This window comes from Plasmodium chabaudi (assembly GCF_900002335.3).
Source record: "Plasmodium chabaudi chabaudi strain AS genome assembly, chromosome: 11".
NCBI lineage: Eukaryota > Apicomplexa > Aconoidasida > Haemosporida > Plasmodiidae > Plasmodium > Plasmodium chabaudi.
Window position 1 is genome coordinate 308,401 of NC_030111.2, and position 14,738 is coordinate 323,138.

Here is a 14,738-nt window from a genome sequence, read left to right on the forward strand (position 1 = left end):
TATTTAGCTTTTCACAGGAATACATATATAGCGAATTAATCACATAATGTATTTGGAAAAATTAATTTATTATTCTTGAACTTTGTACATCCATTTTTTCACTATATTTTTATTTTTCTTAAACATGATACAAAAATAGTATAAAATTAAGGTTGCAAAATAAATAATAACCAAGCAAATAATTATTCTACAAAAATTATCATATACGTCCTGGTCATTAATTTTTTTGTAAAATATATATAAATTAAATAAATTCAAATGCAAAGATATATGAAAATTGAAAAATATAAAATAACATATAAATATAGATAATAAATTAATTAATAAAGTTTATCAATTGTATTTCCCAACAGTGACTATAATAAATTATTTCTTTAATTATAATGGAGTTTCCTATATAGTCTACTACGAAATGAGCAGCCTCATATCAACACATACATGCGCCACTACAGGACAATTTTTTTTACCCACATATATGATGGTATATTTACAATCTATTAGTAAAAAATAAAATTAATAAAAATATTTTTTCCATTTTCAGCTAATTGTTCCCCCATTTACAATTCATTGTTTTGTTGTATTTTTTTTTTTTTTATAATAATTTTATCAAACTTAAGAAAAATTATATACATTATGTTGTATATATGGTGATGTATATAATATTGCTATATAAAGTATTTCAAAAAATGAGTAAGCTAAAATTATATAAATATAAAGCATCACTCATTTATAGTTAATTATTTTTTAAAGGCAGTATTTGGTTATATATGATTGTAATGGTATTTTTTTTTCGTGATATAAAATTAATTATAATATGATCGGTTAGCATAAAAGGAAAATAAATAAAAGCTTGCACACGGAAGCCTTTTGTAGCATTGTTTTACTATCTTTCGTTTTTTATAAGCATTCGTCTTTCCTACCTATACTTTATGCATAGCATTTATATTAAATGCTAATCTCAGAGTTCACTGATTTGACACGGCTTTAGGTTAATACAATGATGAATAGCCTTAAAATTTATATTTATAAATTATATGTTTTTTATTACAACCGAAAGTTTTTTTTCCTTTTTTTCACTGAAATGTACTCAGACATTATAAAAGTTAAAAAAATATATGATATATATAAATATCGCACAATTATATATATATGGTGGTTGATAAATTCATATATCGCTAATTTTAGTGCTTGTTTTAATTTATGGTATTTTTCCCTTTTGGAGGTTTAATAAGGGGGCCATATTATAGGTAACTACTTTTCCTTATATTTTTCATTCGGAAGAGCATATAAACAATTTCAAATAAAAATTCAAACAACCATTATGGCTAGCTATTTTGCTTTAATTTATTTTTTTTGATAATTATAAAATATAATCGCATGAATTGTTAATAAAATAGCTTAAATAAAACATTAAAATAATAGTATGCTACTGTGAAAATACACACAATTATTATTTCTTTCCACCCGTTCATTTATTGGGGCCACTTTTTTCTGACTCGTTAAGGTAAAAAAATTATATTTTGGCTACCAAAAAAAAAAATTACACACACACCAATTTTATATGAAAAAAGAAAATATTATTTTGAGTATTTATAGCATTAATTTAATATTTTCACTTAAGGCGATTTAAAATGTAATCCCATGTATTTATAAGGTATGGTGCTTGTTACAACTATGACTATTTCATATAAGCACAAAAATATTGTAATTAATAGCCTTATAAAATATGTACAATTATATATTTTTTTTTATTATTTGAATTCTTACTTTATTAGTAAAAGAATGGTTCATAAATATTGTTAAACTATCGCTTTTAATTTTTAGCTTTTTATTATTACAGCTTTATTCGTTTGAATAAATCAAGGATAAAAGTTGAGAGGTGAAACAAGCGAGTGCTCCTGCTTTTGTGTCTAATATAAGTAAGAAGATACAAAAAAAATTTTCATCCCATGGATCAGCTAAAAATTCTTTTCAGTGACAACTTAAAAAGTGGAAAACTTTATTCTGATTTAAGGTCGTTCTTAGAAAATGAAACAGACGGAGCAAATGATGTCAGATATAGTGAAATGTTAGATTACGAGCATATAGATATGCTGCGTGAATCGATTCCTTTTAATAATATATGCCTTATATATACAAATTATTTATATAAATCTCATTTTGTGCGTACATATGAAAAAAAAAAAAAAATAATAACTGAAGCTTCAACTCATTATAAAGATACAGATTTTACATATTCAGAAGACGAATTTAGCACATTAGATATGAATCCTTATTCTCTTGCATTAATATTATTAATAGTTGATTCCAATTATTTAGAAGATCAATACAAAGGGGAAGAAAATAATATAACTTATAAAATAAAAAGACTCCGAGAGAAATATGGGAGCGTTAGAATAATATGTATATTTATAGGAGTACGAGAATTTTTAAATATTATAGACTATACCAAACACCCTCAAATATTTTATGACAAAAATGATAATATAATTTTTAATAATAAACATTTAGATAGATTTATTGCATCATTACTTATCCAGTATAATGTTGATACAGTCGAAATAGAAAATTCAACTGATATACATAAATATATTTTTAAATGTTGTAAATATTTACATCAATCAAAAATTCGAAAACTTAATTCATATTTTAAAGTAAAACCAGCAGGAATAATGAGTCAATTTAAAAATGACAACTTAAATGAAAATAAAATGTATTATACTTGGGTATCCCAATTAATGCAAATCACTGGTATATCTCAAGACATCGCCATTAGAATAGCTGAAGAATTTAACACCCCTTATGATTTAATTGTACATTTTAAAAAAATAAATGATGAAGAATGTTTAAAAGATTTAATTATTAGTTCAGCATATGGAGAAAGGAAATTGGGAAAAGCGTTGTCACGAAAAATATACAGAATCTTTTCTCCGAATTCCAATCCTTATAATGCTGTTTCATAGCTTGCCTCTATTTACATCGAAATTTTGTAAACAATCCGTTATATATATAACACCTATTTAGATATATTCTCATCAGTTTGTTAATTTCATTGGCTATACTTATTAGCATATTTACTTATCCTCATAAATTATTTATATACTTATTTGGTACCTCCAACTTCAATTTAAATGCCCTCTATCCGACAATTGGTCATACATTTTTTCAATATATTTGTTTTATTTATTTGTTAATATTTTTCTGATACTCCTATTTATTCTTTACTTATTTATTCCTTTTTTTCATTTTCAAGTTTTTTATTTTATTTTTTGTACCGACCATTTTTCGTGAGATTGTTTTCATTTTCTATACGAAATGAAACGTCACGAAATGTGAAAAAAAAAAATAGAAAATGGCATAGTAAAATAAAAACGTGCTCTTAATACTATGTTGTTTATTATTTTTTTTTTTTACAATTTTTCAATTGACTTTTCCATTTTAAGTATACTTTTTAATGTGGCATTTAAACGAAAAGTAAAAATATGAATATTTTTTAGTATTAAATAAAGGGGGGAATGATAAAAATTTTTTAACAGTATATATATGTATACCCTGTTTATCCCTTTTGTTTAAATTAGCATTGCATACTTTTTGGAAAATGAAACAGCCACGTTCATTCTGTTGATGTGTAGAATATAGAGATAGAGAATGAGCAAGTATCGGATTTGACGAAAAAAGAAATAAAAAAAAACGTAACATATATATAATATATATAAATACTGGCACACAGTGGGATATTTATTTTTATTACCTTTGCCTTTTTTCGAGCTTATGATAACTTTTTTTTAATGAGAATTTTTTTCATTCATTTTTTATATTTGGGTCCACTTATATTTTTACTAGTAAAATGTATTAATAAAATACCCAGAGAAATAAAAAAAAATAACATTTTAATGTGTGACGTATTAAAAAAACAACGGAAATTATGGCGACCTTGGAAAATAAAGTCACACAAATTTAATACATTTTTTTTAAATAATCATGATAAAATGATCTATGCCTTTAACAGAGGAATTGCGAATGGGCACAACTTCGTTCGAGCACATCATGGGGGTATGCGTCTATTTTCCACCGAAAAAGGTAAATCATAAAAGCTGATAAAACAAATAATCATGTATATAAATAAATACATATAATTCATTGTGCATTATTCCACAATTGCGTCTATTATGTATATATTTTTTTAAAACTTCTCCCACATGTTTATTTCCTTCTTTATCTCTTTAGTTGGAAGAACCAAAATAAAAGAATTGTATAATTTAGAAACAAATAATTCTGAAAAAAAAAACTATAAAATATGTGGATGGATTAAATCCGTTCGAACAGTGGGGAAAAGTGGGTTTGCCTTTGTTGACATTAATGATGGATCTCACTATAAAAATTTTCAAGTGGTTATTGATTCAGGAATTTCAAATTATCAAAATGTTTTAAAGGCATCAAGAGATGATGCTATAGAATGCTTTGGAGAGTTGAAATGCCCAATAGGGAAAAAACAAAAAGTGGAATTGTCTGTTTATGATTTAGGAAAAAAACATTATATAAAACTTTTTAAAGAATTGAACACCGACAATGTAGCTAGCAATTCCAGTAATGCATCCGATAGTAATATTATCAATGCAAATAATGATGAAACATGTAGTACAACTTATGATAATGAAAGTATGGGGGTATTAGAAGGGGAAAATCATGAACAATCTGAAAAAATTGAAGAAGAAAAAAGTGAAGCTGGGCTTAAAGATGTTTATATGATCTCTAAAAAGTATCATACAAAAGAATATTTAAGAAATTTTCCACATTTAAGAGGTAGAACAAAATTATATAGTAGCATATTTCGGTTAAAGTCCGATTTAATTATAGAAACATTTAATTATTTTAAAAAAAAAAATTATACATATATTAATACACCTATATTAACAAGTAATGATTGTGAAGGAGGGGGAGAATTATTTCATGTCACTACCTCTCCAAACAAAAATAAAAAAGCAGAAACTGGTGCAGAAAATGTAGATTCTATAAATGAAAAAAAGTTATTTTTTAAAAAACCATGTTATTTAAATGTATCAAGTCAATTGGCATTGGAATGTTTATGTTGTTCTATTGGAGATGTATTTACTATAAATCAATCTTTTCGAGCAGAAAATTCAAACACATCTAGACATTTAAGTGAATTTCTTATGTTAGAAATAGAGCTAGCTTTTTCCGATTTAAATCATATAATTTTAGAATCGGAAAATTATATTAAAGAAATGATTAATTTTGTTTTACACAAATCAGAAGATATTGAATATATAAATGAACATCATGATCAAAATATTAAAAAAAATTTAGAAGAAATTTTAAAAAAACCATTTGTAATAATAACATATGAAGAAGCAATCCAAATATTGAAAAAAAGAAATAATTCTAATGGCACTAATTTTGATCTTTCAGAATCAGATATATCATTTGAAGATCAAAAATATCTTACAAATATATATTTTAAATCTCCTGTAGTTATTATTAATTATCCAGATAGTATAAAACCATTTTATATGAAATTAAATGATGATAAAAAAACGGTTTCTTGTATGGATGTAATTTTTCCAAATATTGGAGAAATTGCAGGGGGATCAGAAAGAGAAACAAATTTAAACATATTAAAAGAACAAATGAAAAAAAATAAATTAAACATTGATTTATATAATCCTTATCTTGAATTAAGAAAATATGGCAATATTCCTCATTCGGGATTCGGATTAGGAATCGATCGGTTAATTATGTACATTTTGTCGATATCTAACATACGAGATATTGTGCCATTTCCTAGGTATCCAAATTATCTCTTTATGTGAATTTTAGTTAATTTGAAAAATCAAGAATAAAATTATATGCACATACAGATCCAACTTATATGTAAAAAAATTATCACAAAGTGATGAAAATAACAAATATTCACAACATACAAAATAAAAAAAATTAGATATATCAAAATATTATGATCACGTCATAGAATTGCCAAAACGATTTAAGCCGCAAAATAATTTTTCTATAATCGGGGCAATCTAGGATGTATATATCTGTGTGCACCTTATTTGGTTACTATTTTATTATTTTTTTTTACATTTTTTTATTTGATTTTTTATTTTTTTCATAAAATCAGTTTATCTGAACAAATTCTTTTAAGTTGTCTAAATCTTTGTAAATCGAATCAATTTCATAGGAATGTAAACACATCCATTCCCCATAGCAAATGCTGCTATAGGCCATTGTGTTGATACATTCGCCCATCAGCTAAAAATGTGAAAAAAAAATGATAAAGCTTAGAGGGTGTATCATAGAAAATGCAATATTCACTTATTCAATATTATTAATTTGTTCATAATTGTATTGGACAACAAATATGAAAAGTGTTTATTTGACGAGCATATTGTTTTATTATTAGCGAGGACTATGCATATATATTTTTTCTTACATTTTCTGACGTTGTCTCAAATTGGCTACATTTGCGAATACACTCTTCACTCTTTTTTTTAAACTGATCAATAAGCTCAGAATTGCTATCACTTAATTTTAATAAATTGTTTATCCTCTTTTCAAAATCAGATGTATTTATAACATTTATTAAATTTTCTGATACCTCTTTTAATTTATTATATTTTTCGAAAACTTTCGTATTTAAATTTTCAATAGTTTCAAAAAAATCATGTGTTAAAGCACATTCATTATATTCAGCACAACTTATTTCATTTTTCTCATCTAAAAATAAAGATTTTCAATAAATAAAAATATATTTTATATTTGATCAAAACATGCATATACCTATTGTCATCATACTATGATAAATCGACCACTTGTTTTGTTCAAATATGTATAGCTTGAAAAAAAACATACTTTTTATTATATCAGCTTTTTGAAGACTTGAAGGAGTAGAAATACCTTTGGTGGTGTTCTCGTTAGGGACTCTAAAAAATATAAGCAAAAAAAAAATATGCATAAATATGTCCACATATATATATACACATGTAAGTATTCAATTTATTACCTTAAAAGACTTTTGTTAAAAAATAATGATGCCTTTTCACTGCTCCATAAATTTTGTTTATCTTCTTTTCCAATACTCTGAATTAATTCCCTATCTGATGTGATTAAAATGTCATCTTGACTTTTTTCGCCATATCTTTGTTCATTTCGTTTATAATATTCCATATTATTACGTAATCTACAAAATTGGGATTTGTAAAATTTTTATTTTAAGTTTGCGATTTATGAAAGCCCATGATTGAAATTTCAAGAATGAATAAGGCAATTAGACATTAAACGAAAATTGGTGGTTACTCTATTTTTTGTTCTAAATTCAGGGGATTGTCTGATTCCTCTATTTCTTCACTAATAAAAAGAATATAGAAATATGAACACGAGTTAGAACAGTAATAAATATATAAAGATAAATATCATACTGTTTATAGTATAAAAATAATACAGTAATAAAATAGAGACATAAAAAATACCCATATTTATTATGTGGTGTTATATTCCCAAAATAATCATTGTACATAATATTTCTGTTAATAATGAAAAAGTAAAAAAATATATTGTATAGAGGGGATAAGAAGTTGTAAAAAATAGAAAAGAGAAAAGAAAAAGGAAACTTACTTTAGGGAACGCAAATTTTCAATCTCATTTTTTTCCAACTCATTATATAAATCCTCATCATTCGTATCATTAAATTCGACTGTGTTCATTATATTGGATCCTATGTTACTATCGTTAGGAATTTCGATACTCGATTTTATGTTTCCTATTCCATCACCTGTCTTATCACGGTATTCATTTTGTGATGAATAAAAATTAAGATACTTTTCGAGGGGTTCACTTTAAAGAAAGGCAAATAAATTGGTACAATTATGTATATGTGATAGAAAATAAACAAGCTAGAAATATATCGAATATGCTTGATAAATAAGAGGCAAGAATATATGGAAAAAATAATAAACCAAAGAATATTTTACAAGCATATGTGTTATTTATTTTATATATTTTTTACTTTTTGATTAAATAGTCTGTGGTCATTTTAATATTTTGATCCTCTGTATTTTCAGGAATAGTCGAAGTGTCCAATTCAGGTCTCATTTTTTATGAACAGATTTGCATAAAATAGTGAGCCAAAAAAAAAAAAAAATTGTAGTATAATTGTAACAATTTGACTAAAATTTTTATCACAAAATAGTAGAAAATATGCAACAAAAATAGGACAAAAATAATAGAACAAAAAAGATGGACAACTTCGCTTTATGTATGCATATGTGCCAAGAGAAAAATAAATAAAGACAAGTTATATATTTTTAAGCTATAATAAATAAAAACTTTAGGAATGTAAACAATTAAAAGGTCGTATAAATAAAAGATTGTATAAATAAAAGGTCTGTGGACAAAAGGAACAAAAAATAAACTCATATAGTATCCATTGCTACTATCTATTATTATTAGCAATGATTATATTTTTAGAAAAAATAGTGTACATACTTTGTAAGACCTGTATTAAAGAAATCTACCGTTTTTTCTTTACTCCACTTATGGCTAGTTTTGTTTAGCACTCATAATGGACAAAAAAAATTAACTATAGTCTTTCTATATTTATTAAAATGTATGTTCTTTTTGTTGATAATTTATTCGTTTTATCACATCATAATATATACAAAAAATAATAAGCCCACATATTTGTACCCCACCAAATTTATAAGTACATAAGTGCACACATTACAAATTTTATCATTTTTCTTAAAAAAAAAATATATATATAACAACCTTATTTGGTATATTAATACTTATATACATAAGAATATATATGCTTATATTTCCCCTTTATATTACCAGAGATATTTTTGTCTTTTTTTTTTTTTTATTTTAGAACAGACTAGCTTTTATATAATATCCCCATTTTCACTACATATATTTAATACACACAAAGAAATATATATAAAAAAAAAAGAAAAAAAAAACAGTAGAACGTAGAATTCAGGTATTATATGAATAGTAAAATCATGAAAGCAAAAAAAAAAAGAGAATAATTTGAGTATTATATTATTTTATATATTTCCCATGCACTATATATACTACTTTATATTAATTACATTTTAGATTTAAAGAGGATCTTATTCTTTTTTTTTTAAAATTTCCAATAAAAAAAAATTACCATTTTATTTATACAATTTTTCAATTATTAAAGAAGTCACAATAGTTATAAATATTAAAAAAAAAAGTGAAAAAATGAAGAAGCTCAATGATGTGAAATTGAGAAAAATATATAAATAAAAATAATAATAGTACCAAAAAAATAGCATACAAATAAATAGTGAACAGGAACTTATTTATAAGGTAATGATATATTTTAAGGTCAAATATATAAATATAAAAAATTATAAAAAAAAAAAGAAAAATTGAATTAAGCGAGTAAATTAAAATATAGCATATACAATGAAAAAAAAAATAGTGAACTTTTATTAATTACGGCTTTAAGAATAGGAAAGAATATATTATTACTACAAATAATAAATACTACTATAATTAATAAAGCTATATAATATTATCCATATTTATTTTTTTTTTTAAGTTTTTTAAAGATTCATGTTTAATCATTCTTTTCAAAACAAAGATTTTCCAATAATATTTTTTTCTGAAAAGAATATAAGCATACAATCCATACACATAAAAATGCGAAAATTAATCACCAAATAAATATTCAAATATATACATTTATGTATATATAAGCGTATATTAATATATATACATATCTATACAAGCTTATGTTTCCATATGTACATACATTCGTATGATGGAACAGGAAAAACAGCCGATGGGGGAAAAAGAAGATCCCTCTATCTCAACAAATATGATTAATGATGAAAAGGAAGATCAACATGAAAAACTACCAGAAGTTGAAAATAAATGTACAGAATTACCTGACCATAATTGCAATACGCAAACTGACAAATCAGATAATGTTTGTATACAAGATCCAAATATGATAACAAGTGAAGAAATACAAACTATAAATAGCAAACAAGGCCTTAGTGACAATTTAAATAAAAACGATTATAAGCAGGATACAAATCTGGATGAACAAAATGCATCTAGCTTGAATGTTCAAAATGTGGATGATAGTAACATTGTAAATATAAAATCTGATTTAAATGGTGCAAATGAAGATAATAAAAATACCTTTATAGACACAAACACAAGTAAAAATGAAAATATGCATAATGAAGGAAATGATATTAATCTTACTTCAAACCAAGCAGATAAAAATATAGGCGATGCGACTATTGATGCAAATCATATTGGAGTCGAAAAAAGAGAGGATACTAATTCAGTAGAAAGTGGCGAACACATAAATGATGCTACTTACGTCGAAGAAAAATTGCAAAATGAAAATTGTTTAGAAAAACCTAATCATAATAACGAATCAAATGCAGTAGAAAATGATTGTGGAGAGGGTAAAAAATTAATAGACGATGCAGCAGAAAAAAATCGACGTATTATAGAAATGTATGAAAAAAAACTTGAAACTGAAATTAATGAAAAAGAAAAAAATAAAGTAGATGGACCTACCGAATCAAGTGATAGATTTGATGGTAGTATCTCATCTATTAGTGCAAAAATGAGAGAAAGTATTTCCAAAATATTTAGAGAAATACCATCATCAAAACCTAAGATTATAAATGAAATTAAAAAAAATGATAATGATGAAAATTATGAAAATAATAAAAATGAAATAAACCCAAGTAATGGTAATGGAAGTGGGGGTCGAGATGATCGTGATAATAAACCGAGTTTCTCTCGAAATACTTTAAAAGAGGGAAGTCTTTTAAGGCTGTTTCGATGTGAATATTTTGACACTCATTTACATATTAGATATTTATATGATAGAAAAGAAGTAGGGGTACATGAGTATTTAGTAAATTCATTATATACTCAAAGAAATCCTGAAGATATATTATTTTACTTACCTCAATTATGTCAAATATCGTTAGTACGATATGAATCATCATCTCTTTATCGATTTCTTTTAGATAAAGCTAGTAAATCTATGCATTTTGCTTTAAAATTAAATTGGATATACAATTCAATTGTTGAAGATAATATACCTAAGTATAAAGAAATATCTCAAAAAATGATACAAGAAATTGAAATGGCTGTAGTTAATTGTAAACCATTAAATAGTGAATGTAAAATTTTTAAGGAAGATAAAAAAACGGATCTTCTTATTTTGGCATACCCACTTTTATTTAAAAGAAAATTTATTATAAAAAAAATAAGAACAAATGAAAAAATAAATCAAATTAAAACATTTAATAAATTTCTTAGTAATTCATATAGTTTAAAAGGATTTAGCAATCCAGTAGAAAAAGCAAATATATTATCATCTTCAAATAATTCAGACAGAATATTTAAAGAAACTTGTTTTTGTTCAAGTCATATTAAGAACAATGATCAGCAAAATAGTGATATAGTGGATGGAGAAAAAGTGGAAGCTCCTCAACCAATGCATCCAAATTCTGAACATATTAATGAGGAAACAGAAAATAATAATTATCTCGGTGCAGAACAAAACTATAACGACGGGGTTTGTCCTAAATGCGCACATATTTTTGAGGCGAAAAAAGAAAAAAAAGATAAAAATCAAAATAAACCTTTATCACCCCAAATGCCATCATGTTATATAATAAATATAGGGCCTTTAACTGCAGCATCGGGGAAAATAAAATTACCAAGTACTTATGCAAAATTAGGAGACCCATTAAGTTTTTCCAAATTTTCACTCCCAGATTGTAATTATAGTTTTGATATGATTGAAGAGCTACAACAATTTTTTATGAAACAAAGAAGATGTGATTATTTTAGCTTGCTGAACAATTTTATAAATTTATTAATAACAACATCTAATCTGTTAGCAAATGAAACTGATATAGATGCACGAAATACATTGCTAAACAAATTTTTATATTCCTTAAATACATGGATGATTATGAGAAGGTGTATAGTAGCTTCTTGTGAAAATATTTTTTCCATGACAGGTTTATGTATACCAATGGAATCAATATCTGATAGTAAATCAGATAGATGTGGATCAAGAAGAAAACAAAAAAAGAGTTCTAAACATTTACAAATATTACATTTTAATAATGATGAATGTAAAATATTTTTTTCAAAAAAACGAGCACCATATTTATTGGTCTTTGAAGTAGCAGATTTAGATGAAGATATTTCACATATTAGTGATAATACATTTTATGTAAGTAATAGATTATTTAATATAGAAAATTATAAGAATAACAATTCAATTAAAACGGCACAGACTAATGAAAAAGAATCAGGGGTAAAAAGTTATATCAGTGATGATGAGCATTCAAAAAATGAAAAAAGTGATGATGAATTAAAACATAATAATTATATTCTTACAAAAAATTATGGAGGATATAATGAAAATGGTAGTTCCTATGAATGTGAGATGAGACCTAGTTATGAAGAACAAAATAAAAAAATATTAATAAATAATAGTAACAAAAATATAGGAAGAACTAGTGGAAATCGATACTATGAATCCAATGAAAACTCCTATCCATATTATGATGATAAACATTATCAAGAGTTTTATAATTATAGGGACGAACAAACTAGCAAGCTAAATAGCAATACAAATAGTGCTGATGATGAACCTAGTGAAGTTAGTAGCACAAATAGTAGTTTAAACTATTTCAAAGATTTAAATGCAATAAAAATGAATGATCTTTATGTATATAATGCTATAGTAAATGATTTAAGGAGAGAAAATTTAATATCTTTTACTTCTGAAGATGAAGAAAATATATATCTTATTAAAAAATGCATTGGATTAGCAAAAGAAAAATCAAATGATGGATATAGTGATAAAGAATATAATAACAATGAAATGGAAAGAAGAAAATCAAGAAAACAAAATAACAATGATAATAAAAATGAAATAAATAGTGCATCTAATGAATCATCGGCACTAGGAATCAAAACAGATAAATTTATAACCACCAGATCTGCATCTATGCCAAACTATTTAAATAACTTCAAATCGGCTGATAATAATCAAACTGGAGAAAATAGCGATATATGCGAATATAACGAAGCAAGCGCTAACTCCACAGATAACCAAACTGCCGAACAAGATGAAAATTTAAAAAAAACAAATCAAGAAAGCGGAGAAGCATGCGATAAAAAAGAAACAAATTTAATGAAAAGGGTTGGAAATAATAATAATGGAGAAAATAGTGGAAAACAAGCTAGTGTATTATCATCACATCCTCCTAATACAAGAAACTGCTATTATTCTGTAGAATTACCTTCTATGTTACCAGATATAAGTGAATATTTTAAAGTCGAAAATTATTTAAATGAAGAATTTAAAAAGAAAAATTGTAAAATTATAAAAACATTATTATGGGGAGAATTATTTGAAGATAAGAAAAAAAAAATTCGAAAAATATCACCTTATGGTAAATTAAAATCTTGGGATCTTAAATCTGTCATAGTAAAAGGGGGTGATGATTTACGACAAGAATTATTAGCTTCTCAATTAATTAAACAATTCAAAATTATATTTGATAATGCTGGTTTGCCATTATGGTTACGCCCTTATGAAATATTAGTCACTGGATCGAACTCAGGAATAATTGAATATGTCCATGATACTTGTTCTGTTGATTCACTCAAAAGAAAGTTTGGCACAGATAGCATTTCAACGATTTTCAACATCGTCTTTGCGGATTACATATTTGAGGCCAAAAAGGTTCGACATTATTTATTATATACATATTTGCATTATCATGTTCGTATGTGTTTTATATATATGTGTACCTTTCCAATTATTTCTGCAGAATTTTATAGAAAGCCATGCAGCGTACTCCTTAATTTCGTATTTGCTGCAAGTGAAGGATAGACATAACGGAAATATGTTATTAGATTCATATGGGCATCTAATACATATAGATTATGGGTTCATGCTAACAAACTCACCAGGAAATGTTAATTTTGAAACATCACCTTTTAAATTAACACAAGAATATTTAGATATTATGGATGGGGAAAATTCAGATAATTATGAATATTTTAGACGCCTCATTGTTAGCGGATTTTTAGAAGCTCGCAAACATTCTGAAGAAATTATTCTCCTTGTTGAGTTAATGATGCCAGGTAAATTTTGCATAATAATAAAATGAGGGCAAGCCAAACATCTCAATTTGTTTACTACGCTTTAGTAATGCATTAATGTCACTATCATTATGTTTGTTTCACTTATCACTTTGCATAGTTAGTGATATATACTATGGGCTACATATTTATTCCTTGATTTATTTGCATACATTTTTCTATCTTTATTTTTGGATTCATTCCTTTTTTCAGCTCTGAAAATGCCATGCTTTGCGAATGGAACACAGTTTTGCATCGATTCCTTAAAAGAGAGATTTATGACAAATTTAACTGTTGACACGGTAAGCAAATATGCCTAATATATAGTATTACACTTTTATTATAATAGTACAATCCATATTATATTTACACTTTTGTATAAGCGCTTTAAACAATATATTTGTTTTTTTTCTACAGTGTATACAACGAATTAACGCATTAATTGAAGCCTCTATCAATAACTTCCGAAGTGTTCAATATGATTATTTTCAACGAATAACAAATGGAATTATGTAAATTTATATCTAAACAAATGTAACATA

At 25.2% G+C, this 14,738-nt stretch overlaps 4 protein-coding genes across 4 annotated transcripts; 3 read left to right on the forward strand and 1 right to left on the reverse strand.

Moving 5' to 3' along the window:
- Positions 1 to 1,949: 1,949 nt before the first annotated feature.
- Positions 1,950 to 2,963, forward strand: PCHAS_1108800 (ERCC4 domain-containing protein, putative; the record flags this gene model as incomplete). Its single annotated transcript, XM_735168.2, has 1 exon — positions 1,950 to 2,963. One exon carries the CDS (start codon positions 1,950 to 1,952, stop codon positions 2,961 to 2,963), a length of 1,014 nt encoding a protein of 337 aa, XP_740261.2.
- An 825-nt stretch (positions 2,964 to 3,788) lies between these two features.
- PCHAS_1108900 (asparagine--tRNA ligase, putative) lies at positions 3,789 to 5,831 on the forward strand (the record flags this gene model as incomplete). The annotated part of the gene is made up of 2 exons (XM_737566.1): positions 3,789 to 4,080; positions 4,228 to 5,831. The coding sequence occupies 2 exons, from the start codon at positions 3,789 to 3,791 to the stop codon at positions 5,829 to 5,831; spliced, it is 1,896 nt and encodes a 631-aa protein (XP_742659.1).
- A 304-nt stretch (positions 5,832 to 6,135) lies between these two features.
- On the reverse strand, positions 6,136 to 8,109 carry PCHAS_1109000 (conserved Plasmodium protein, unknown function; the record flags this gene model as incomplete). Its single annotated transcript, XM_016798541.1, has 8 exons — positions 6,136 to 6,270; positions 6,452 to 6,735; positions 6,871 to 6,941; positions 7,022 to 7,198; positions 7,315 to 7,365; positions 7,488 to 7,541; positions 7,633 to 7,851; positions 8,024 to 8,109. 8 exons carry the CDS (start codon positions 8,107 to 8,109, stop codon positions 6,136 to 6,138), a joined length of 1,077 nt encoding a protein of 358 aa, XP_016653934.1.
- Positions 8,110 to 9,808: 1,699 nt separating this feature from the next.
- Positions 9,809 to 14,712, forward strand: PCHAS_1109100 (phosphatidylinositol 4-kinase, putative; the record flags this gene model as incomplete). Its single annotated transcript, XM_016798542.1, has 4 exons — positions 9,809 to 13,795; positions 13,884 to 14,199; positions 14,410 to 14,498; positions 14,614 to 14,712. 4 exons carry the CDS (start codon positions 9,809 to 9,811, stop codon positions 14,710 to 14,712), a joined length of 4,491 nt encoding a protein of 1,496 aa, XP_016653935.1.
- Between the last annotated feature and the right edge of the window lie 26 nt (positions 14,713 to 14,738).